The 26,222-nt window shown below is 36.3% G+C and overlaps 1 protein-coding gene across 3 annotated transcripts; it reads right to left on the reverse strand.

Moving 5' to 3' along the window:
* Positions 1 to 231: 231 nt before the first annotated feature.
* LOC144628290 (fibroblast growth factor receptor 1-like) lies at positions 232 to 20,837 on the reverse strand. 3 transcript variants are annotated; one of them, XM_078486368.1, is made up of 20 exons: positions 20,672 to 20,837; positions 19,854 to 20,024; positions 18,400 to 18,573; positions 17,908 to 18,180; positions 17,209 to 17,529; positions 15,498 to 15,749; positions 13,868 to 14,119; positions 12,337 to 12,609; positions 11,495 to 11,776; positions 10,516 to 10,626; positions 9,514 to 9,526; positions 8,962 to 9,152; positions 8,267 to 8,383; positions 5,862 to 6,046; positions 5,044 to 5,163; positions 3,666 to 3,742; positions 3,181 to 3,221; positions 2,763 to 2,859; positions 1,693 to 1,789; positions 233 to 1,429 (listed from the first exon to the last, which is right to left on the reverse strand). In XM_078486368.1, the coding sequence occupies exons 3-20, from the start codon at positions 18,488 to 18,490 to the stop codon at positions 1,277 to 1,279; spliced, it is 2,946 nt and encodes a 981-aa protein (XP_078342494.1). In that variant the 5' UTR covers positions 18,491 to 18,573; positions 19,854 to 20,024; positions 20,672 to 20,837; the 3' UTR covers positions 233 to 1,276. The 3 variants fall into 3 exon arrangements, with proteins under 3 accessions (XP_078342495.1, XP_078342494.1, XP_078342496.1); XM_078486369.1 differs by lacking the exon at positions 20,672 to 20,837 and having other exon boundaries at positions 232 to 1,429; positions 17,209 to 17,316; positions 19,854 to 19,988; XM_078486370.1 differs by lacking the exons at positions 15,498 to 15,749; positions 20,672 to 20,837 and having other exon boundaries at positions 19,854 to 19,988.
* Between the last annotated feature and the right edge of the window lie 5,385 nt (positions 20,838 to 26,222).

The raw sequence follows: 26,222 nt of genomic DNA on the forward strand, positions 1-26,222 counted from the left end.
CTCTGGGGACGAGACTGGCTCATGATTAAAAATTCAAGCTCTTTAACGCCCCTACCTAGCCCAAGGCAAACCCAAGACAAGGGAGAACTTTTTGCAAGACTAAAACAAATTGCTCGGAGCGGTTTCAAAGCCACCTTAAAAGGGTTTTCCTTCCCGTCAAAATAAATTGCTTTTAACCAAAAAAGCAGCATACACAATAAAGAACTGCTAATAAAAAAATTATTATTATGATAGCTTTAATAACACTCTGTAAAAGAGGCTTCCTCTGTCTAATTATTATCAGAAACAAAGCACTTAATGTGCGACAAAGGAGTAAAAGTATACCCATAACAATAATAACACGCTGATGAAATAAGTTGGTTGTGGATAGCAACATTGACAACATTAAAGGAGCTATCTTACGGTAGGCGTTCTTGAAAGACTTAAACTTAAATTTTTTAAGTTGGTCATTTTTTAATCCATTTTAATCACAACAATCCTTTCTCCTTTTTGTTTCATTACTGATAATCTCTTAGCGATTTTTTCAACCTTGGTAAACTTTTATTTTGAGGTTTTCCTCAATTTTCTAGTAACTTTGTACATCATATACCGTGACATGGCGTGACATACCGTGACATGGCGTGACATAGCCCCTTTAAATAAGAAAGTTTAGTTAACATATCGTAAACTTAACTAAACAACATTTTTCTGAGTTATCCGGATTTATATCACCCTGAGGATTAATTCATTTTACTTGTAATCGATGCAAAGAAGAGAGGTCAGTAAAAAAGCAAGTTTGAGTTATATTAAAAAGCTCAACGAACTGTTTGTTATGTCATATTTTCCTTAATCTGACTTCATCTGTTTATTTTTGAAAAAAGGCAAACTGCAGTGACGTAAAAGCACTTTTAAAAATCAGTTATTCTGCAAACAAGTAATTCAGCACTCATATTAATAAACTGATGATTAAATAAGTCAGTACAGAACACTAAAAAAATAACAAGCTATAGTATCTTAACAAAGATATAGTATCTTGTAAACGTAACTTAAACTTTTACATTTAACAAAGTTTTAAAGTTAAACTTTCATAGGGGTATTGCTTTTTATTGCCTTTACTTTCGGTGCAGCGTTCAATAAAACGCATATCTTGCATTAAAAACTCTCTATAAACAATTTATCTCATAATTCTGTGAGGTTGTATTTGGTATATTGAAGTGCTTTTTTTATCCTGAACAAAACACACTTTTACATTGTAAATTATCGACCGGCTGGGCATACAATAAGTCATATATTTACTCTAATAACGGAGACTTGACCATTTTCCCACTTTCTTTCCAGTGGAGCTAGTTTTGACTCGCTCAGTTGGTGGTTCATCTTCAGCTCCAAGATCTTCAACCTTGGAGTATTTTGTGCCGTCATATCGTCCCATGTTGATCAGTTCTGTATATGTCTATAAGAAAAACAAAAGATAAATGTAAAAGGTTTGATATAAAAATAATAATAACACAGCATACCCAAGATACTTGGGACATGATGAATGAAAAGCAATTTAAAAACACCTGTTTCCAAAATTTATTTCTAACCTTCAAAGATTACAGACAGGTAATCAAAAAGATTTTTACCTCCTTAGCTTTTTTTAATCAGCGTGACCGCAGATCGAAGTCCACGAATTCTTTTGACCTCAATATCGTTAACTGACTAATTGTTACAAACCTCTTCACGAAGGTATGTATCCATTCTTTGTCGCAGGTTTTCAAAAGGTGGACGGAAATCAGGGTTAAGGTTCCAGCATCTTGTCATTACATCATACCTAAAAATACAGAGACAAGAACTGCAAGGCTGGACAGCTGTTTCGACCTGATTGGGTCTCTTCAGCAGAGTGTATGCCGCACAGAATAGAACAACCAGCGCAAAGACAGTTGTCTATAAAGTGCTCGTGGTAATGACAATCCGGATGGGCTCAAATTCAAACACCCGCCCATTGATCAAACGTTCCATATCACAGCCATTACCAGTGTGATTCAATTACATGTTTCAAAAAACGTAATTTTGAGAAAGCCTCGAAGAAAAAAACTAATTACCTTGGAGGAAAACCTTTGCTTTAGTTGCCCTTTTGCCAAGTACATTTATTCCAAAAAACTATCTCACATAATGATCAGCATGCAGGGGCGTAGCTAACCAATAGGCCAGTAGGCCCGGGCCTAGACATATCTTTAGCCCACTCATTTTTTTTAAATTGTGCAATAGAGCGATTATCCGGCTGAAGCACTTTCAAGATGAAATAGAAAGCAATATTTATTATAAATATCGTAACTATCCTCTCTGTTTAGAACGCCAAAATTTCGGTGCTGTCGATTAATGCACTGCTGAGGGTCTTTATCGGGAGCATACCCCCCCCCCCCCCCGAGCCCCCTAGAAGCGGCCTTTGTGGCCCGGTTGGCCAGGTCTACAACTCTCAGAAAGCTGGCTACACCCCTGACCTGCCTGAAAAGTGTTCATTTAAAACTTTTTATTCATGCAATCATCTCACACTTTGTTTATAGCCTTTAGGCTACGAAGCCAAGGTTTTTAGGAGTGTACCGGGCAGTCGACTTCACGTTTGTTTATTGTTACAGTCGATACTATAAAGAATATCAGGTAGAAACGTATAATTTAACGTATTTTTTTCAAGAATGAATAACGTTTGAAGTTTCAAATGCAATGAGTGCAGAACATGGTCTATTATCGAATAGTCTAGGTTGACAGAACCAATCAGATTCGCAGATTTGCAAGTTCTAACTTACAATTTGTCATCAATATGCTCAGGCTTTGGCATTTGATATCCATTCAAGACTTCTGCAACAACCTTGCCTTCCGACCATCCAGGATATGGAATTCCTCCTGTAAAGGAACACAACATTGTTTTATCTTAGCTGTATGTTGGTTAAAAGGTAATTACTCTTTCAAATTACATCAATCTCTCTTGCTTTCGGCTTATGTTTGGTTAGTTCTTCACATTAATCAATCAATCCATTTGATAATTATATTAACAACACTGGTGCCGGAGAGAAATAACCAGTGGTAGGGCATATCTAGCTACGTTCAATAAGACAAACACCCTGCAACCTGTTTGTTTTTGTCCTTGTTGTTGTTGTTTTGTTTACATTTTGTCTGTTTGTTATTTCGCGTGCTATTCATAACTTAACAAACTTTAAAACTTACCCACTGTGAAAATCTCATAAAGAACGATACCATAAGACCACCTGTGAATTGGTAATGCAGTTAAGAAGATAGAACGGCATGCATAACTATGATTTCTTTTCGAGAGGAGACTGTATTCTTAGCGTACTCTAAATTAATTCACAGATAATTATGTTTTTTTCTCTCGTATTCTTTCAAAATCCAGCTCAGTTTATTGTGGGCGTTTTATCATTTCAGATATTAACAATTATTATTAATGTTATTATTTGGCCATGACTTTGATTCCTCGGTTCTGGCCAGAACTGGACATCTTATGTTGATCAATTTTAATGTTATTGTATTTGTAATTGATTATCTCAGCTAGTCCAGCTTGTAAATCCATCAAGATTGTGTTGCGGAACCGGTAGGTTTTTTTTCTAGAAATCGTTACAAGTTTGGTTCTTTTGCTTTTAGTAAAACTAGCGACATCAATTGCGACACAACAATGAAATTTACGTTGTACATACACATCACTTTTCGATGAAAGTTCAGCAAAATTCCCTGACAAAATCTCAGGTGCGGTCCATTTAATTGGCATACAGCCCTGTAAACACAATCAGTAAGAAATATTGTTGTTAAAGTTATAGAAAAATTAAAAATAAGAAGGATCTATTTCACGGATGGCACAAATTTCACCTAAAGTTTTCAAATTCTTCGTTCACAATCCGTCTTAATCTTCAATATCCTTTATTTTCCTAATTCTTCGACTTTGGCTTTTTATTATAACTTTCGTGTTTAAGATACTTATTTAATTGTTTTTTTAAAGTATCCTTGAGGGCAATTTTGTACATTGCCAAAGATGAATGATAAACTTAAAATGTTGTATTAAAGGTCCCTTGCTTTCATATATCTACAGTTCAAAATTACTTCCATGGCTCGTACGTAGTTATTGCAAATCATGTCACAACAAAGTCCACTGTTGTAATTGTATTTACCACAAAGAATGTTAGAATATAATTTAAGTAAAATATAATACAATAAAAGAGTATTTTTCTTTCTTTGACATTTTAAAAGGGGCTGTCAGCATCATGGGGATTTTGATGCATTTGCAGCCATCACGAAGCTAAATTAATGACTAAATAGCTTTGCTCATTCACAAGATGAGCCCAGAACACCAAGGTGAAGATATTTAGTGAATCATTCAAAGGAGAGCAAAGTGTAATTAGTTTTTAACGATTTATCCAAGACACATAGGCAGAGTTTGACAACGTCTGCCAGACGTTTTCAATTTTTGATTGAAATCTCATGCCTGTATAACTCATGATAATACTTCTTTTGTTACTTTAGTGGACTGTTATAGTAACTTTTAAAGAGCAATGGCAGTCACGGTATATTAAGTCATTTTTCTGATTCCTTTCAAATTGAAGGAAACCTAAAATATTAGTTTTCTAACATAGAAAAACAACAAGGAGTAATAAAAAGGCGAAACAAACCAAGAATGGTTCCGACTGATAAAGATTAAGACAAACTTTGAACGAAAATTTTAATAAACCTTGCCAATTTTTTCAAAATGTGTTGTCCGTGACATAGCTTCTTAACAAAGCTAGTTCATTATCTTTAGGGTTCCACTAATGTAAATATTTCTTTTGACATTTCAAAGTGATGCTCATGATATCGATACTGCCCCTTTAAGGAGTAGATGTTAATCGATGTTACACAAGGTATACAAGATTGAACAGGGTTTGGTACAAACAGCCACAGTGCATCTACCTTTCAGTATAAGACAATGCTGACATCGACGTCATTGTTTACACAAATTTTAAATTGTGTTTAGAAATTCACCAAACTAAGTTGCAACATTAAAAGTACTGTTCTATGACTGTGTAAAGTTACTGACCGCTCTACCTTTTTGGCATTTCCGTGCCCATACTTGAAATCTTGATAAGCCAGTCCAAAGTCAGTCACCTTACAAACAAAGTTGTCATCAAGAAGTACATTTCGAGCTGCCAGATCACGATGAATTATCTGCAGAAAAAATACTTGCATTTTGAATCGCTCTTACTATTTAAAATATTACCTTGCAGTTATTATGTTTTTTATCGAAAAAAATTAAACAAAAAAAAAAAAAATACGAAATTACCCAAAGAAATATATGTAAGATGTTGTCATGGTCAATGAATGCTCAAGTGCAACAGTAAAAAGAAACATCTTGAAAAGTAAATTGAAGGAAGTTAACAGCCCTGCCATTGTTCGGACAGCAGCATCTTCTCTTATCAAATTTATTTATAACACCGTTCTACATGCTGAAGAACTGGACTCTCTTAATTAAAAAAAAAACGTTTTTAAAAAATGTACTTTCAAATGAAAACATTCCTCAAAATGATAGTTTCTTAGTAGAAAAATACGACGAAATGGTAGTAAACCGAAAATAAACAAGAATGGTTAATACGGAAGATTAATACGTATTACGAAAGAAAAACTTAAAAAAATGGCCAATTTCTTAAAGATACCCGTGCAGTTTGATGCATTATTTTTTCCATGACGGAGCCAAATTAAAACAGTGTCTAAGGACAAAAGACATAAGAAATTATCTACATTCAACATGTAGGAATAAAATAGCCCGTGCAAATTTGAGCATATAATTCAAGTTGAATAGGAGCTGAAAAGAGTTGGAGTTTTTGTAGGAATTTGTTCACTCTAATTTCTGTAACATGTTTGCTCACCCCTCTTGATCCAAGGAACACCATACCAGCAGCGATTTGTTTGGCAAATAACACAAGGTCATATATTTCCAGCTCTGGAACACTTCCCTGTCCGAGATGATACTTGTCATGAATTCCACGGCTTTTCCTCAGATAACCCAGCAAGTCACCACACGCCAAGTACTCCATGACCAGAATTGGATGAACTGGGAGCAGAGAATGAGCATTTAAATAAAGATACACTGAGTTTGTGATGATTCACTATGCCATTGGCCGTTTTTATGCTAGAGACGTTAAGGCGTCTGAGACGTTAAAGCTGTCTCGAGACGACTTTAACGTCTAGTATAAAAACGGTAAATTAGGCAGATGCCTTTAACGTCTGATGGCTTTAACGTCTTTTCGTAAGAACGTCTAAGTTAAAGCCGCCTAGTATAAAAACGGGACGCCGTTAACTAATATAAAAACAGTAAATAAGACAGACGCCTTTAACGTCTGATGGCTTTAACGTCTTCGTGTCCAGTGTCCTCCGAGTGTAGAACCCAGTCTTCTTTTTTCTGAAAAGCCGTCTTCTAAATGCGTCTCGTTTTTATGCCAGACGCCTTTAACGTCTTAGACGTTAAGACGTCTAGACGACTTCATTGTCTCTAGCATAAAAACGGCCATTATCAGTACTTCATTTTGGGAAATCCTTGCAGTGAAAGACACTGACGAACCAAGTTTTTCCAAACTGATTTGTTTTGAATCTGCAAACACTTGTTTACGGTTAAACCCTCAAAACAGTTAGCTTTACAAGTATGTCTGCATTTCATAGTTTTTTTCTGTACTGCTATTTTAACTGTTGCTCAACAAGATAAAACAAGGAAACTTTTGTTTGTCACGAAGATTTCAAAGATTTCTGGTCTGAACTGTTCTGAAATTAGTGGTAGGCAACTAAACCCACGAAAAAATTATCTTTGAACATCAAAAGGAAGAAATGAGGTTAATTTGTTGATAAAAATTAATCTTTGGCTGTAAATTTCGATATTTTGAAGACACAAGTAAACAAAATTAAAAAGTTTAGCCTTAATTTTTCAAAATGCAATCCATTTGTATCCTTGCCATCAGCAGCCAGAGACGCTTGCTAACAATTTTAGTGCGCTTGATGGTAGTATATTGTTTCCATACGTTTCGGGGCTACTGCCCCTTCTTCAGTGGAAAATGTGAAATGCCATCTAACGGAAATCAGCACGCGCGCGTGATCAAAGTATTTGAAAATTTACAAATCAAAACGTACGCCACAAACGCGCGCGCTTGTTAGAGTGAACATTAGAGAAGATCAAATAAAGCTAAAGTCCACATTCAGTCCACAAGGTCGCAGGGTCTTGTGCCGGAAAATCAGCTTTGCCTCAAAACGCTTCCTTTCCATGGTGGTACCATCAAGCGCATTTTTCATTTTTCATTTTAATTATCATTTTAAATTCACTAGTTATATGCGCTACACAGTCACACGAAATTTCTTTAGAGATTTCTATTTTACTAACAATTTTAGTGCCCTAATATAGAATTTTTTTTAAAAATAGAATCATTATTTTAAGGTTTTCAACCACACAAATTTAAATTTCGGTTGTTCAAAAAATTGCAAAAATCCGTGACAAAGCCCCTTTAAAGCTGTCCAATTTTGGTTAACTTATTTATACCATGCCATAGAAAATACAGCCAATCAGAATACAGGAAAGCCGTTGTATATTCGACGGTATTCAACCCAACCTTCCCATAGTGCGCTGCGACTGTATTCTTGACGAAATTTAGTAAGCGCATTTTCTATGGCATGGTATAAAATAGTTACACAACACTTTCTCGTGGTATACTATGGAATATCCCACTTGTCACTTGTATTTTCTTGGCATACACACTCGCCTAAAGGCTCGTGTGTATACCGAGAAAATACAAGTGACTCGTGGGATATTCCATAGTATACCACTCGAAAGCGTTGCATAACTAGTATTTATCCAAATTGAGGGAATGATATACACCAGCGCAAAGAGTAAGTTGTGGATTGAAAAAAATAATGTTAACATGGCTACGAAGACATTTCAACTCACGCCAGAACTTCCCTCTGCACTAAAAGTGCTGCTCTAAGATATGCAAGAAGATAGGAAAACGAAAATGTTAACCTGTTGCTAATGTTTTGTTTGTTATTGTTCTGTTCAGTATCATTGTAAAGTATGGCTTAAGAATTTGTAGAGACGATTTGTGGCTACACCTTTGTTAGTCCCAATCAGCACTTGCTACATGACGCGAAGCGAAAGTTAGTTCCTTTCAGCACAATTTATCTGCGAAATGACAAAAGTCTCGCGAAATTTGCCTCTTTCATTTTTGCGAAATTAAGATCCCACAACAATAAGTAAATTATTAAGCTACCAAAAACTGTTATTGCGACTGATTACCTTGGGTTGTTACACAACCAATAAATGTAACAATGTTTGGCTGAGGTTTTTGTCCAAGAAGTTTACCCAACTCAATTTCTCTCATCAGAGATTTTCTTCCATCTTCTCCAGAAGCAGCTACAATGTATGAGCATATAATAAGTAGAATGAATATTTAGCATCTCCTTTTAATCAAATTATAACTTTGTTCCTCGATTTATCAGAAAATATTCACAAACAATCTGAAACAAGATAAGGTGTCTTAAAAGGCTCATCTTCGCTTCAAATTATTAACCACCTTATTCTCGTGGGCAAGTTTTTCCTGATCATTTGCGCTAAAAATAACAAGAAATATCAATTGATTTTGTCGTCTCCGTGAGGGAAAAAAAAAGCTTGAAAAATACATCGCCATGCGTGAAAATAGACTCACTCACTTTAATGTTAAGTGGAAAAAGTTTTTGTAAATGCAAATATTTATCATATAGATGGATTGTAATTTGTATTGCAAGCTATTAGGGATGCAGTGTAATTATAAGTTAAGTAGCGATTAAGTGTAAATAAGTAACCTATTAGAAATAAGTTATGTTTTTTTCTTCTTCTTCTTCTAGATGTGTTTCAAAGTGAGGTATTAATGTAATGTATGTATCTTGTAAGTGACTTCTGTAGCATAAAGGCAAATAAAATTAAGAAAAAAAAAAAGATTCGGAGGATCTTACGTGTAAAGCACTTTGCAGCAACTGTCCGAATTCCACATTTTTCATATGGTTCTTTTAAAAGAGCTCTCCAGACTGCTCCAAATGCCCCTCTGCCAATGACCTCTTGAAGTAGTATGCGGTCGACTGCAATCTCCCATTTATCCATTTTAACAGTCCATAATCCCATCTCAACCGTTCGCCCTTGAACAGCACTAAACAATTTGTTAAAACAACTCAACATTGTTAAAATCGTCACAGGTAATTACTAATTAATCACAAAAATTAAATAAATTTAAAAAATGTAATTAGTTTATTGTAGGTAATGTATTGTAATTTAATAAGTAATGCCCTATAAGTAATTTATTGTAATGTACTGTAATTAGGTTATTGTACGTTATGTGTTGTAATTAATTTATTTTAAGTAATGTATTGTAAATAGTGTATCCTATTGTACTGCATTACTAGCAAAATGTTGCAAAAAAGTACAAAAAACTAGTACTAGTCAAGGGTTTTATGACCAATTGAAAAGAAATCCTTTTACCTAATTTTAAAGCAAGGAAATGCTTGACTTACCATTTGTCCACAGCTGTATATTTCCATTGAAAAATAGTTGAAGATACGCGAGACGCATTCAAAGAGACAAACAGAACAATAAAGTCTGGTTTAATCAACACTAATATGAAGAGAGTTTTAATCGTAGCCACTTCAAAAATCTAGTATAAACAATTATTTTTTTGCTCAATACATTTGTTAAATAATAATGGATAGATGTGTGGAGAGAAAGAACTCAGAAAAAAATTCTGAGTTCACAGATTTGTTCGAGAAGATATCTATTTGTTTACCTATTAAATTATTAATTTATTTATAAACAGTTTTGAAAGTTTAACAATCTGGTTTAATACATGTAGAACGAGCATGCATATCCAGTATCCGTTATGCATGCTAATTACCTCAGACTACATACTAGTTATGCAACGCTTTCGAGTGGTATACTATGGAATATCCCACGAGTCACTTGTATTTTCTCGGTATACACACGAGCCTTTAGGCGAGTGTGTATACGAAGAAAATACAAGTGACAAGTGGGATATTTCATAGTATACCACGAGAAAGTGTTGTGTAACTATTTTATACCATGCCATAGAAAATACGCTCACTAAATTTCATCGAGAATAAGATCGCAGCGTACGATGGGAAGGTTGGGTTGAATACCGTCGAATATACAACGGCTTTCCTGTATTGTGATTGGCTGTATTTTCTATGGCATGGTATAAAATCCTGTATAAAACTTTTGGGACACTGTAATTAATTAGCCTTAATTGTAGTTATTTTCACCCGCTGGTCCCCAAGCTTTGCCTTTGAAGTGCAAATGTGATAATTTTATCATACATGAATTCCCAACGCAGCAAGATAAAACGAATACCCATGTAATGGTTTATTCTTTATTGAGTGCTTTAAGTTGCATTGGTTTTAATTTTTTTTTACACCCATAAACTGAAAAAATAATCATTTTCAATTAGCAAAATTGAAAACTAAAACAAAACGTTTTATTAAATCTGTTGTTCAGCTTTTTACCTGCCCTGCGACGTTTACAAAGGTACCAGCCAATGGCAAATATGACAAAGGAGCCAGATATGAGTCCAACAATGTGATACCACTCCAGTACTGGCCTGGAAGTAGGGGAAACTGAATAGAAAACCTTATCTTTAATACACACTTGTATATTTTAATACCCTATTGTCTATTAATTTGTACATGCACTTTTTGATTCCAGAGAAATGAACGGTAAGTTGATTTTCAGCAACAAGCTGAATACGAATCTCACTCTCACAAATGCACACTCATGCATATTCAGTGCGACATGAGGCAATTGTCATGTGTGCATTGTATAATGGGCATCACTCAATCATTTGACCGTACTTTTATCAGGACATTCAGTATAATCAGTACAAACTCCGAACCCCAGGACAAACAAGGAGGGATTCTGGGGATGGCCCTTTCTCTTGGGTTTTTGCTGTAACAATGTTCTTTGAAAGCATTACGCCTTTAGTAGATAGCCTATAGCTTGCATTACAAAATAAAATGATGAGCTGTGATTATGACGTCATATGATAAAAATATTACGTCATAGAATCCAATAGATCTTTTGACCTTATTCTATTTTTGGAAAGGGCAACAATGTGGAAAGAAATCAGCGATTTTCAGCCACAAATTATTTGTAATGAGAAATCAATGTGAATCTAAACGCTTCACCTTGGTAAAAATATATTTTGTTGCCCTTGTGTTTCTGCTAAATTCTTTTAAAAGATAATCCTCAAGGAGCTACTAACTAACATTTATGCACTGCTTTAGAGCAATGGTCTACTGAATAAAGTGGCGATCGCCGAGAATTTAACAATAGACAACAGAACCCCAGTAATATAGAATACATTTTCCCAGTTCCATGCCTGGCACTTCGTTATCTCGGAGATTCACAGTATTTGCAAAGTTTGCCCCTTTTGTTTATAAATACAATCAATAATTGTTTGCTAAACAACAGGAAAAAACCTCTTACCTTTAACGCTTATCTTCACAGTAGAGCGTGCCACAATGCCTGGTATGTTACATGCTTCACAAGAATATTCACCACTATCACCTTCCACAACTTCCGCAATAAACAGTTTGCTCAATTTTTCATCAACTTCTGTATCAATCTGTGCTTTTGGGCTTACTGGGTCACCATCTTTCTTCCATATGATATTCACTGTTGCTTTATTGACTCTGCATGTTAATCTGAGATCATCTCCCGCTGTAAGTGTTGGATATGGATTTGGACTAACTTCTGCACTGGGTTTTTCTGTTAAGAGAATCAAACATCAACAGCTAAAGGATAATATAAATATTTAGCTGATAATGATCATTGTCATCATGGAGGTGGTGGTAACGATGACGATGGTGGTAGTAGTGACGTTTCTGTGGGTTTGGTGGTGACGTGGTATCAATAGTGCTTACGTGTTAGTGGTGGTGACGTAGTAGAGGTGATGGTGATGACTTGTTTGATGGTGGTGATGATAGTGAAGGGGGTGACGTGGTAATGGTGGTGGTGGTGGTAAACTGGTAGTTGTGGTGGTGGTGACGTGATAGTAGTAGTGGTAGTGATGGTAGTTACGTGGTAGTAGTGGTGATGACGTGGTAGTGGCTGCAATTATAGCAGTTATTATAGGCCCATTGGTCGACACAAACCGCTGAGAACTGCAATATTTGCTATTGAATTGTCTTACTACAATGGGTCAACAGGATCAACTTGGGGACAACTAAGCTGTCTAACTGCACTTCTCTGACATAGTCTGTTAAACTATATTTAAACTTGTTGCAAAACAAGAATATGACAATGCTGCTGTATTTTTTTTCACCTACCGTAAACATAAAGAGAGGCAGAAGAGGTTGTTGCATTCGCTGTATTTTTCGCTGTACACTTGTAGATCCCTTCCATGTCTTTTGTTGTGTTTAACAACTCCAGTAATGATCCTTCCTTGTTACTGGTTTGATTGACGTCTGATGGGAGTTCCCCATCATTATAATTCCAAGACAATGCTGGTTCTGGAATACCTCTGGCTTTGCATCTAAAGTTTGCTGGGTAGCCTTCAGGAACATACTGGTTTCTTGGAAGCAAATAAATCTGAGGAGAGACTTTTGACCAAAAATACTCATTTTAGCCAAAGTGTTAAGGCCAGTGGAAGATACAATCATTAATGATGAGATATCTCAAATTACCGTACCCAAATTCACAAGTAGCCAATCAGAAGCGCGATCTACTGTCCTGATATCCTACGATATCAAGTCACTGACCTGATATGCCACCATATCACGGTCACTTTGAAGTAAAGTAGTGTTACTGTACGATGAATTGAAAAGAGGTTTTACCAATAAAACAGAACTTCGTAATTTAATTTTAGCGGTGTTTAGCGATCGTAAAACGAGAAAAACCTTCCCGCCAAAACTAAACTTGAGCGCGCTCGCCAATTGCGCGATGTTTGCCGACGAGTACTGAGACATTCAAACTAAAAAAAATGAAGTCGGAATTTCTAAATTTTTCGCTTAATTTTGATTTTGAATATTTAGCGAATGAAACTCGAAACAAGCGAGTGGGCCGGAAAAAAGGCAGAGGAAGAACTTGGTCAAAGTCAACACAATTTGCAGTACGTACCTTGCAAGCATGGCTTCTACAGAGCGCTAAATATTACCGGAGTTGTGGCTGAATTTGGGTACGGTAAATACCTAATCGTACCTTTTTGGTACGCTTCGGCTGCATATCAGGCTCGTTTGGTCTCGCCATGGGTATTTTGGCTCGACTGCGTCTCGCCAAAATACGAACCATGGCTCAATCAAACTCGCCCGATATGCTACCGAAGAGTACCAAAAAGGTACGATTAGGTATAAATACCATAATTCCACCTAGAGTTTAGTTTGTATTAGATTCACCTAAATTCTATGTAAAAGTCAAACATCATCATGAAGAAATTATCCTTACGGCTGCCTTTGCAAATAAATAGCTCTTTATTTCGTTACTAATTTTTTCAAGTCTGCAATGTTTATAAAATTATTAGGTAGTCTGGGAGCGTGATCCTGTAGCGTATAACTAAATAAGCTTCAATACTTTAATGAAAGTGTGTCTTCTCTCAATGTCTTATGCACATCATCTGCTTTAATTATTTGCACCTTATGTCACCATTTTCTGCCAAAACGTTCCTCTAATGCAATTTCACAACACTTGTATGTACATCTACACGTATTAATTTTTTGTACCCAACGATAACGCAGGTTGTTTTCATAAAAGAGTAAGTTGCTTGTTCAATAAAAGCATCAGACATTAGATCGTTGTTTAGTCTGTTGAGTGTCACAAGTGACACGCTACCCCGATTGTAATTTTGATTCCATATGTCCTTACCAGCTGCATTAATCCAAAACGTTGTGTGAGTCCTTCCTACCCAGTTTACAGCGATACATCCGTACAAGCCTGCTTGCTTGAAAGTCATGCGATCAATAGTAAATGTGTTACTGTTGTTGCTACCAAGATCCACACCATTTCTAGTCCAGTTGATCTGTAGTGGAGGATCACCCCTCGTGATGCATTTCATAGTAAACGTCGAGTTTAATGCAACAGAACGATTCACGAGTTCAGGATTCAGTGTAGGCGGAGCTAAAAGAGAAAGGAAATTATAAATTGTTGGTGAATAAATCAATATACTAAATCAATTGACTTCAAAAAATAGGAGTGGAACATGCGTTTATACATGGCATGGTTTATACATTTCCTCGTACGCGTCCGCCTCACTCATTACGACTCATGTTTGCAGTTATCATACTATTATTTCTATGACACAAAGTATAACGCCTTTTAACCTTATTTAGCCCGGGCTTTCCTTTCGTTCAAGAGCCTGGGCGCTCATGAACAAACTATGCTCACGAACTGAGCCATGTATCTCTAAAAAGGTGACTTCATTCATTTCAAAGTCTGCCATCTTGGATCCGCTGTAATAGACAAACGCGATCGAGGTTTCTCGCCAGAAACAGGAAAGATCGTGCCTATCTATAAAAATGTTGATTAAAGCACACCCGGTGTAGTTTTGTGCATTAGTACAAAAGAAAAACGAGTTTTTGCACATTTCATTCACATTTTTTACACATGTTGAAGATGGTTTAGTCCTTATTGTTACTTATTTTTGCGGAACTTAATTTTCGTGAAAATCTATTTCTATTGTATTTTTTATATTAACTACGTATTTTTTGTCAAATCGCAAAAATTAAGTCCCGCGAAATATGTCCGCTCCATTTTCGCGAAATAAAGTTCCCGCGAAAATAAGTAACAATAAGATACGTAAGCACAAGATAATGTCTGGTTTTCACTTGCGACGCAAGCACAAGCTCAAGGATAACACTTCTTATATCTCCGTGAAAAAGGCTTCGACTCAAGCAAAAGCACAAGCGAATAGTCCATTTTACAGTTGCCTTCCAAGTAACCTGGCCTTTGAATGGTAGCGAGGCTGGAGGTGACCTTGCATTGATACAAACCTCCCTGCTTTATCATGTAAATGCAAACTAGTTAGCATTAGAACAACATGATTTACACAACAAAAGCAGTGAGGTCTGTATCAAAACAAGGTCACCTTCAGCCTCACTTCCATTCAAAGGCCAGGTCACTGAGCAGGCAACTGTAAATTGGTCTATTGCATTTTGACCCTTGTGCTTGTGCTTGCGGCAAGCAGAAGCACATGGGACAATTTTGCGTGATCGCGTTTGTGCTTGCGCTTGTGCTTGCGTCGCTAGTGAAAACCAGGCTTAAATTTTCAGTGCACGCAATTTTGACACATTTTTGAGTTTCTACATTAAAAGACATCTATTGAGACTAGATAATCTAACTAGAACATTTTTCGGAGTAAAACAAGGAATCTGTAAGTGGCGAAAATCAACATCTGCTTCCAAAGCAAACATGACGTACAAATCAACAATGTCTCTTTCTTTTTACAGTTTACACATATATTCTGATTATTTTACATTTTCGTTCGGTGTAAACTTACTTTTAACAACCACAAAGATGCTGCCAGTTTCTACACCAAGCACATTATCTGCTCTACAGGTGTATCTTCCCTCATCTTCATTTGATACATTTGTTAAGAGCAAAGTTCTGTTCTTTAATTTAAGGTTTTTTCCATTTTTAAACCAGGATAGTTGTGGTTCAGGTGAACCTCTTACAATTTTACAAGTCAGGTTAAAACTATCTCCTTCTCGCATGGACTTGTTTGGTCCTAACAGCTGTATAACTGGGCGACCTAAAGAACAGAACAAAAAGTTTAAGAGGATTGGAAGATAAAGATATACTTTCTAAGTATAAAGTTCCAAAAAAAACATTTTTCTACAATGCATTTAACGTTTTCGACAAGATCAACAAAAAAATGTCTGCTTCATTTGAAATTGTTGATTTCCCACTTGGAAAACCGGCAAAACATTCTTATCGCGTACTTAACTGAATACGATGTGCTTGTAAAAGAAGTGAAATATCTCCACGGTGTGGACAGAGGGTCTCAATGGGGTGGTGGCTTTTACGGTTAACGGTTAAAATTTTGGCTTTTTTACGTCTAACGGTTAATTTATTTCCATAACGGTTAACCGAAGTTAAAAGTTAATTTTCATTGTTTTAAAAAGTTAAAAATTAATTTCCATGATTGAAAAGCATGTTTTAGGTCTCAGAGCCATTCTGGGACGATGAAGTGAACTAGTTTGGTTTATTTATAATTTCTGGCCGATTTTTCACGGTTAACATATCTTACGGCTAACGGTTAAAATTTTCCAATTTTTACGCCTAACGGCTAAATTTTTGGCCGTTTTACGGCTAACGGTTAACCCCATTGAGACCCTCTGGACAGTGTGCCGACTAACAACCACATATTTCCATAGTTTACATCTAAAAGATTACTACCATTCTAGGAGAACCACCGTAGCCCAGGCCAGAGGTTTCACTGCAAAGTTTTTGCCATTGCATGCCCTTACTGATTCTATGGTCTATAAGAGTATACATTATGGAAAATTGTCTTCAATTAGTTTTTTACAACAACAACAAATTAGAGTGAAAATTACAGCGAAATTACGCGCACGTGATAATTCGTAAGATTACTTTTTTCTGCTTGAAGCCGAAGAGGTCGTCGGAAATTCCGTCCAAAATGTTCCAGTTGATATTTAACTACACACCAGTTTTGGTTTATTACAAGGGTAGCGAAATTTTGCGATGCGTTACTAGCCTCATCGACCAAACCTCTTGACCAACGAGTGCGCGACAGTTGTCACAGTTATTGTAAAAGAGTTACATTTGGAAATTCTTTACTCACTAATGACAGAAACTACTATGGGGTGACCTTTGCTCGTCAGTTCCTTTATTTTGTTTTATAGTAAAAAGGTATATTCCTTCGTATTTTGGGTAACCTGGATTCACATGAAAACTATTATTAGAAAGTTGGCTGAATCTCTCTTTTTGCAGTTGTATTTCATCGTGTCTGCTTCAAATAATCCATGGGTGGAATTCTCTCAGCACCGCAGCTCAGTGTCCCGGATGTTTCAGCAATAAGATTTTGAAGAGAAAGAGACATTAAGTAATTTACAATCTCGCGACACCAATAATACTGATGGAGTTCTCCAATTTATCTCGATTACATCTAAATTAAAGTAAATGAGGGCACAAAAACTTATTTGATTTACTATTACTTTGACAAAACACGCGCTACAATGATCACTTACTTGTTTCACACAATGCCTGAGCACCTTTGTCATCTTTTTGACAGTTAACATTAAGCTTTCCATCAGTGCGCTCACAGGATGCCAGCTCAGATTCATCTCCAGTGCAGGCTACGTCAGACATTACAAAAGGAATTGAACCCTCATCTTCGACATCTGCCCCAGAGAAATTGGCCAGAGCGCCACTAAAGCCAAGTTGTCGGCAAATAACTTTTTCGTCACTGAAATTCCATTCATTACGGCAGATTTTTCCCCATTTCCCTTGATGAAATACTTCCACTCTTCCACCATATTCTATATTTTCACCATTTAAGCGTACTTGAACTTGTAAAAATACAGAAAACGGTTTGTAAGTTGGATAGACTGAAAATTCCTAAGAGTGTTGGCTTACATGGCAACAGGTAATTTTTTTTATTGATGAGAGAAATGTTATATAGTTAAGGTGAAAATTTACCTGACTTTCAATGTCTTTTACAGCTTTTTTCAAAAACAGTGCTTGCTAATATTTTTTTAGTGAATCTAAAATTTACGTACTGTTTCAAAAGGGTAAAACCTAACTTAATTGCCGGAGCTAGAATTGCAACCACATTTCGAAAAAAAAAAAAACAGAATAAAAATATCTAAAACTATTAAGATGGAAAGGGGTAGGGATTTAAAATTTACGCATGCACAAAACGAGAATTGGGGTAACATAAAAAATACCTTTGCACAACTGTTCGTTGTTATCGACTATCTTTCTGCATTTAGACAGTGCTGTACAATTATAGTGGATTGACCCATTTAAGGTTTTGTCTTCTGTGTGCCATGTCCCATTATCATAAACACCATTGTTAGAGTAACCCATGGCCTTGCAGGTCAAACGTTCTTCATCTTTATCCCAACTACTGGTACAAAGTTTTTCCCAGCTGCTGTTATTGTAGATTTCCATTATGCCAAGTGATGGGTTTTTCCCAACTCGAAAGCGTAGTGGAAATGCTGATGAAAGAAATGACATAGTATTGTTCTATTAGCCTGACTAATACTATAATAGCTTCTATTCTACTTATAATATTCTTTCACTAAAGTCGGGTATTAAGTTATAAGAATAAAGTTTGCACTTGTTGTAATTATAACTCACTGTCTTCGGATTTTGTCTCAGGAGTAAATATATCTTTACTTATCGTTTCACGTAATGAATAACTTATCTTGCTGTACCTTCATGACAGCTGGAGGTGTTGCTACACTCCCTTACAAGTGCTCTGGTTCCATTACAATGTTTCCCACCATGTGCTGGCTCTGGGTTCATGCATTCTCTTGTCCTTGTTTGTATGCCACTGAGTGTCTTAGTACAGATACTCCATTTACTCCATTCACTCCAACCACCATCGACTTTATTAAAATTACAATAGAAATATAGTCAGCACAATATTAATAAGCTTTAATAACAAACAAAAACAAATATACCAAGAAAAAAAAACCAGTCTACCAGCTTCGTTTTTACATTCAAATATCGACCAATCAAGTAATAATTTGTCATTTTGTGATAATTAAACCCTTTTGTAAATTTTATTTAATTATTGGTAAAATATTTTATCGCGTATATTTTACCGATCAAGTGATAATTTGAACATAGTTCAACTTTTTTGGCGGCTTTCTGCGGTTACGCAGCGATTTAACCAATCATACATTTGTATTTTGTCACATGACAGCACTTATCATGTGACCGCCATTTTGTTTTAAATCGCCGTCGATGTAAACATGGGAAAATAACCAGATGTAGAAGCACTTCTCAACGAGGAAGTGCGAAAATTTCTAGCAATGTGTGGAACTGACTACAGATCCAAATTACAAGAACGCTACAGTGAAATGAAATGCCTGGCGTCAGGTCACGGATGCTGTGAATCGGGAAGCCGGGAAGGCCTACTCAAATCTTTATTAACTTTATGGTGTCTTTCGGAAGTATTTATAAAATGACTCTTTTTCATACCGGTATTTACGCATTTCTTTTACTAGCTTTATAAGTCATAACGGTTTTGAAACAGCTCTTTTACCCAATAACTCCTTGCTTTGCGGGCATTTACGTACGTTTAAGGCAGGTAAAAAACAAACGCTCTTTATTACTTTTTACGCGACAGTGGAAATTTGTCAACGTACTTTTTTAACGCACGTTTTACGTACGTAAATATTTACGCGACAGTGACGCGCAATTTTTTACGTGCAGAGACAATGTATGAACAGCTTACGCGTCAGCGGCTCGTGGGCCACTTTTTTTGTTCTTACCACATTTTGACGTGATCTGTGATCTATAACTGAATAATTGGAATCTATTTGTTAAACAGAACACGATGGAGTGCGCGTTGCTCATGAAAGGGAAAGTTATTCTTGGATTGCAATTCTTTACTAGTGTCTACTAAAACATTTAGACTACTCGCCCTTGTTTTCTATGAGCGAAGAGAGAAAAATCAGGCTCTTAATCTAATTGTTAAGTTAAGAGAGGTATAGAAATAACGCCTGCTAACCTTAATTAGCCTGGGATTGTTTTCCCCCGTGAGCGAACGGAGGCTAAACACAGGTTTTATTCTTTAAATACTGACTAATCTATGTCTTATCAGGAACAAACAAAAAGAATAAGATCGACGTTTAAGGCCGAGGCATGTTTGCCTTCTTACTTGGACAGTTTTTTATGTAGCATGCGTGGGTGTAGATATTGGCTCCTTGGCAATTACGGCCGCCATTGCTTGGAGGAGGATTGGTACACGACCGCTGGCGAGTCTGAGATCCATAGCTACACGTCACACTGCATACGTCCCAGGGTCCCCAGGACGACCAACCACCATTAACTAATTGGAATTAAAGAAATACAGACTTAAAGGGACTGTGTCAAGGATTTAGCCAAATTTAGGCATGGGAAATGACCATCAAATTCGGTGAAATTTAAAAATAACCTCTTAAAACAGTGAAGAAACATTTCAATAACACAGCAAATACAAAAGAAGGTACGGATGGCCAAAAGTGACGAAGATTGAAACGGATTGCAATATGGATTTTTGAAATATTGTTGGGCTGAACAGATTTCAAACTTAATCTCGTTTGCTTGTAACTTTAAATTATAACGCCCGGGAGACACATTTGGTTGCAATGAAGCTATGGTTTTGTCACTTAGATCCACAGAGGTAGATTCTTTGCAAACGTCAAGTTTCGTAGCAAGTATTTGGCAAAACTCAATAAAATAAACCTAACTCACCCGTTATACAGTGGACAAACTTGAGTAAGTTGTTGCAACGGAAGGTTCCCAGGGAGAGGGCATCACAATATGAAAAGGACGGGGATCTACTAAGGGGTGAAACTTTCGGATATTGGTGTCACAAAGAGTGTTCACAAAAAAACGCAACGTAGGTTTAATTCTTTAAATACTGACTAATTTATGTCTTATCAGAAACAAAAACTGAAGAAATAAGATCAGCATTTAACATCTATGTCTGCTTACTTGGACATCTGTTTGTGTTGCATGATCTTTTGTGGGTTTCGGGTCCTTGGCATTTGTGGCCGCCATTGCTTGGAGGAGGATTGGTACATGACCGCCAGCGTGTCTGAGATCCACCACCACACGTCACATTGCATCTGTCCCATGTTCCCCAGTGTGACCAACCACCATTAACTAATTGGAATTAAAATTGTACAAACATCAACAAATACACTGGACAAACTTGACCTCCTCGTTTTCTACCAAAATACCAACTTCAAGAAAATTTAACTATATTCTAGCATTTATACACTATGCAAAAATAAAAGGATTCTTAGAATTAACAAATGCACTTACCCCCTTATTTGTTCCAAATAAATGTCCACATAGAAAAAGAGAAAGAATAAAATCAATTAGTATTTATCGATTAATTATTTCACAAGCAACTGATCCCTCGATCTCTTGTTCGTTCGTGGAATGATCTCTTATTATTTATTTAAGGGAGATCTGTCGGGGTGATATATCTTCAAAGCTTAGTTTGTCAATTATGAGTAATCTCCTATTACACACATTAAAGACGTGGTTATTGTTCATCGTGGTGTAAGATAGGAAAGATGAACGTTTATTCGTTTGTCTTACGATAGAATTGCTTTGATATATTGATCGCGACGTTTCGACTGCAATGCGGCTAGTCTTCATGAGGTCTATTGTCTGCGTGTCGCAATTTGTGGCATATTGGTTCGCTGCTATTGGTGCATTTCGATCCTCGTTATTATTCCGACTGTAAGATGTTGTTCCCTCTGAGGTCTGCTTTGTTGTTGATCCGCTGTTGTGCTTTTTGATCGTAGGTATCCAAGCTACAGGAATTTCAATTCCATTATCTCTATTGATTATATTAGGATAAAGTCTCATTTGGATAGCCTAGCAGACACACAGGTGTGTGCTATTGGAAATCTGCGAATCAGCTTGGCTTTCTCATTGTTTTCTAATAGAACACGATCGCGTGCCCGTTGCTAATGAAAGAGAAAATCATTCTTGCAATATAATTAACAATAAGATAATGAGCTCAAAATTTCTATGAGGTAATAGTATAGTATTTTAAAGTATAATATCATAGGTGATAAATTACTCCTTAATTTTGGCGCGAAATGTTAACGTTAATTTATAATTTCACATGTGAAATTATAAAGTTGCCATGGCAACGTAGTTAGTGGCAAGATGGCGTCCGTAATAAAAAGATGTTTTAGAGCTAAACTTTGTACATTTTCGCTTGCATTTCATCTTAGCCAGCAGCCTTGGCCATATAATAAAACTTTTGATGATATTTTATATTTCAAAACGTCAAAACGACTTCAAGACTTAAGCCAATTACATAAATGGCATCGAGCGGATTTTTGAGCGTTTTACACGGGCACCGTTTTCAGTTCATTCAAGACGAACTTCGGTCATAATGTGAGAAATAATTAATCGGGCGTGGCCGATTTATAGTTTACCCTTTGGTCGTCCTAGAGCATAGTCTCCTGTCGGCCAAAAAGACGGGGATAGCTTGGGGTTGCTACAAAACCGCTACGGGTGACGCATACCGCAATGGTCTTCATTTTAGTTTTGACAGGAAATCGTTGCAGGCACACTTGGTCGACTTTTGGGTTAATGTGTAATCAGGTTGTGTTTTTTTGCTTCGGCGGAAGGACAGAGAAAAAAGCTTACGGGGCAAAGTACAGTATGGGGCCCAGTTCTCGGCCACTTTTGACGTAAACTTGTATTTCTTACCTCAGAAGAACCGCAGGAACTTGAAATTTCTCCCAGAGCTAGCTACATTATTCAGCTTTTTGGTGTAAAGCTATCGACCGGTCAAAAATTAATTTGCCCGAGCAATAATAAAAATAAAAGCTCCATTTGTGGGCCCAGTTCTCGGCCACCTTGGCCCAGTTCTCGGCCACTAAAAAGCTTGTGCGTAATTATCTGTAAAAAAAAATGCTCAATTAATTTTCACAGTCATAAAATCACTCTGTAAACCTATTTATGTTATATCGATCCCAAATTATTTTTATGAGGCTTTGTTTTACTTTAGAAAAGAAGGATTTTAACGCGCCTAGTTGCCTATGTGCAGGTTCTGGCAAAACCGCATTGTGTGACCAATGCATTTAGATGGTTTATTTTGCAGTGAAAAGGTCTTGAAAGAGTTAGGTGTTGTAGAAATAATAGACAAGACAAGAGTCAGCTCAAAACTTAGAGATAAGATTGAACTTTATTTGTAAAACATTTATTTCTTTCATTCTGGCAGCAGCAGATGAAATTATATTAAAAACCAAGCGCTAAGCTGTGATAGCGAGCAGGGTGGCCGAGAACTGGCAAATACGCAAACGTCGCAAGAAAAAATTTCGAAGTAAATTAAGACCAAAAAATACAACGGTTCAACGAAAAGTTAACTAAAGCAGAAAGCTGAATTATTCTACGTTTCACATGCCAAAAATTAGCTCGTATGGTGGGGGCTTTTGGATAAAATACGAATTTAACTACATCCATGAATTTTAAGGAGCCGTAAACAAACAAATTTTTCGGGAATGCAAATTCACCTACCTCCGCGTAAACTCGACGTGTGAGCTTTCTATATCGAATTGAACGATCAAACTCAAGATACTTAAAGCACATGAATCAGTCTATCGTTTGAAGGAAATACCTTTTTCTTTTAATTCAACTGGAGTGTGAAAAAACGCGTTAAATATAAAGTGGCCGAGAACTGGACCCGGCCGAGAACTGGGCCCCATACTGTACTGATATTCACCATTGTGAAATTGCACTTACTTCGACAAGTTAAAGTTATTTTTGTAAATGAAAAAGGTAACGTCATTGATGTCACGCAGTGTTTTTTTTAGAAAACTAGATGGTTTGCTGGTTTCTGACTATGAATGGGGGTGTGATCTTGCGGTATATTTTTTGAGCCTGACTCCGCCGTAAAACTTTTTTTTTATTTAGCAAGAACTGTGTCGATTTTCATTTCTGAACAATTGGTCGTCAAGTCGTTTGTCACAAAGAGTAGAATGTTTGTACAGCATGTTTTTGAATTATTTTAGATTTGGTTAGTAAGACGCTTCTGAAGACCTGAGCAAAACATTGCGAATGTACAGTATTAATAGGAACTTGAATGGAATTTTTCACAAGTTGGATAAAGGTATCAACTGAAAAAATGGACTTCAAAATGAGAACTTGGATTTTGTTGTAATTAAATTTTATCGCGGATTGGATGCATAATATCACGGCTTTGAAAGTCTTCAAATAATTAGAAAGGTTCCTTTCTTCCTTTTGATCTTATTGTTATTTTCATGTATTGATTATTCGAAAGTGGTTTTCGTTGATACGAAAAAAAAAACGGGTTTTCACTGAATTGCTTGAAGTATTTTTAGACGTGATAATATTGGCTTAATCAAATTACATTGTGCACGAAATATTTGTTATTCTTTTGTCTTGAAACTTTGAAGAAATTGAAATTTTTGTTTGACAGTAGTGTATGAAAGTCATTTTATAGAACTGAATAAAAAATAAGAAACATTGATAAAGGTTATTTTAAAGATTTATTTTGCCTGATTTTGAAGGGTTTCAGGAGTTTTAAAGAGTGCTGGTAAACGGCTGTATGTTGTTTGTGATTACGGATCTTATTTAGTTTCGAACGCTCTAATTTTTGAAAGGTTAAAACAGGTTAAAACCGGGCGGTTTCATGAGTTTTTTGGGTAGAAAGGTACGGTGGTGGTCAAAAAAAAATGTTTAGAAAGGAATGACTGTAGTAGCACGTAAGTCGGAGGTTTGCGTGAGTCACGGGGTATAGTATGCGTGAGCTGGATTTCCGGCGTCATAACGGCATGTTTTGTTTACTGAAAGATACACTCGACGTTTAGTTAGCTTAGTCGGCTTGGGAAACTATTAAAGAAATGAATGATGTAATAGTTAATTAATAGTAATCTAGAATTAACCCACTCTCGATTGGAGTCTGTTCTGGATTCGCGCTACCTTTTCGCCGCGAAGGAATTTTGTAAAATTTCGCTAGTGGAAAGAGGTACTGTAAGAACAGTATCAATAACTCAAAAGGAGGAACTTCTTTGTAGCTCTGAATTAAGACGTATGATAAAATTTTAGAATAAGAAACTTTCGATATATGGTTTTCATATTGTTTTTGTCAATTTCCTTTTGTGGCAGATTTTTTGAGAATCAGCTTTTCTTTCGTGTGATGACAGACACAGGACAGAACGAGAGGTGGATGAGAAAGATGCCGAAGATGAATAGGCACCGAAAAACGACAAGAACCGTCAAGGACTTATTAATCGGGCGTGGCCGATTTATAGTTTACCCTTTGGTCGTCCTAGACGATAGTCTTCTGTCGGCTAAAAATGACGGGGATAGCCTGGGCCAATCGGTTTCATTTCAGTTTTGACAGTAAATCGTTGTAGGAACACTGGGTCGACTTTTGGGCTAATCTGCAATCTGGTTCTCTTCTTTGCTTCGGCGGGAGGACAGAGAAAAAAGCTTGACGGGTAAAGTACTAATAATCACCATTGTGAAACTGTAGTTGCTTTGACAAGTTGAAGCTATTTTTGTAAATAAAAGGGGTAACGTCATTCATGTCACGCAATGTTTTGCGGGAAACTTTGAAACTAGACGCTTTGCTGGTTTCTACAAACAGCAGTGTGATCTGGCGGTACATTTTTTTGAGGCGGACTCCACTTTAAAACTATTTTTTATATATTTAGCAAGAAGTATGTCGATTTTCATTTCCGCACAGTTGGGCGTCAAAGTCGCCTGTCACAAAGAAAAGAATGTTTGCACAACTTGGTTTGGATATATTTTAGATTTGACTAGTGACGTTAGTAAGACACTTCTCAAGACGTCAGCAAAACATTGGCAATGTACAGTATTGGTGTGAACTTGAATGGAATTTTTTACGAGATCAGTAATGCTATCGAATGAAAAGATGACTCGAAAATGAAAACTTCGAATAATTATAATTAAATACCAATTGAATTTTAGATGAGAAATTCCGGAAGTGACATCTGTGTTCAAAATAGGAATTTTTGTACAACTTAAAGTTCCGAAAAAAAGACCACATGTTTTGTAAAAATCACAGACAAACATGATCAGGAAAACAAAACTGGCCAATGGGTTTTATTCACGAAAATACAACTTTCTTAAGAAAGACTTTGTAAACAAGACAATGGAATCGAATTACATTTCACACGAAATTTGCATACATTGGAACTTGCAAAAAGAAGTATCTCTGCCGAGACATAATAGCGAGACCTTACATTAATAATTATTGTATTCTGATCTGATTGTTATTTTTTATGGATTATAACTATTTGAAAGTGGTACTCATCGATTAAAACAAAACGGTTTTCCATTCACTGCTTGGAGTATTTATAGACGCGAAAACATTCGCTTAATCAAATTACATTCTGCACGAAATATTTTGTATCCATTTGTCCCGAAACTTTGAGGAAATTGAAATCTTTGTGGACAGTACTGCATAAAAGCAGTTCATAGACTGAATTGAATAAAAAGATATGAACCATATTGATAAAGGAAA

This window comes from Oculina patagonica, chromosome 10 (genome assembly GCF_052425735.1).
Source record: "Oculina patagonica isolate OP01 chromosome 10, crgOcupat, whole genome shotgun sequence".
Lineage (NCBI taxonomy): Eukaryota > Metazoa > Cnidaria > Anthozoa > Scleractinia > Oculinidae > Oculina > Oculina patagonica.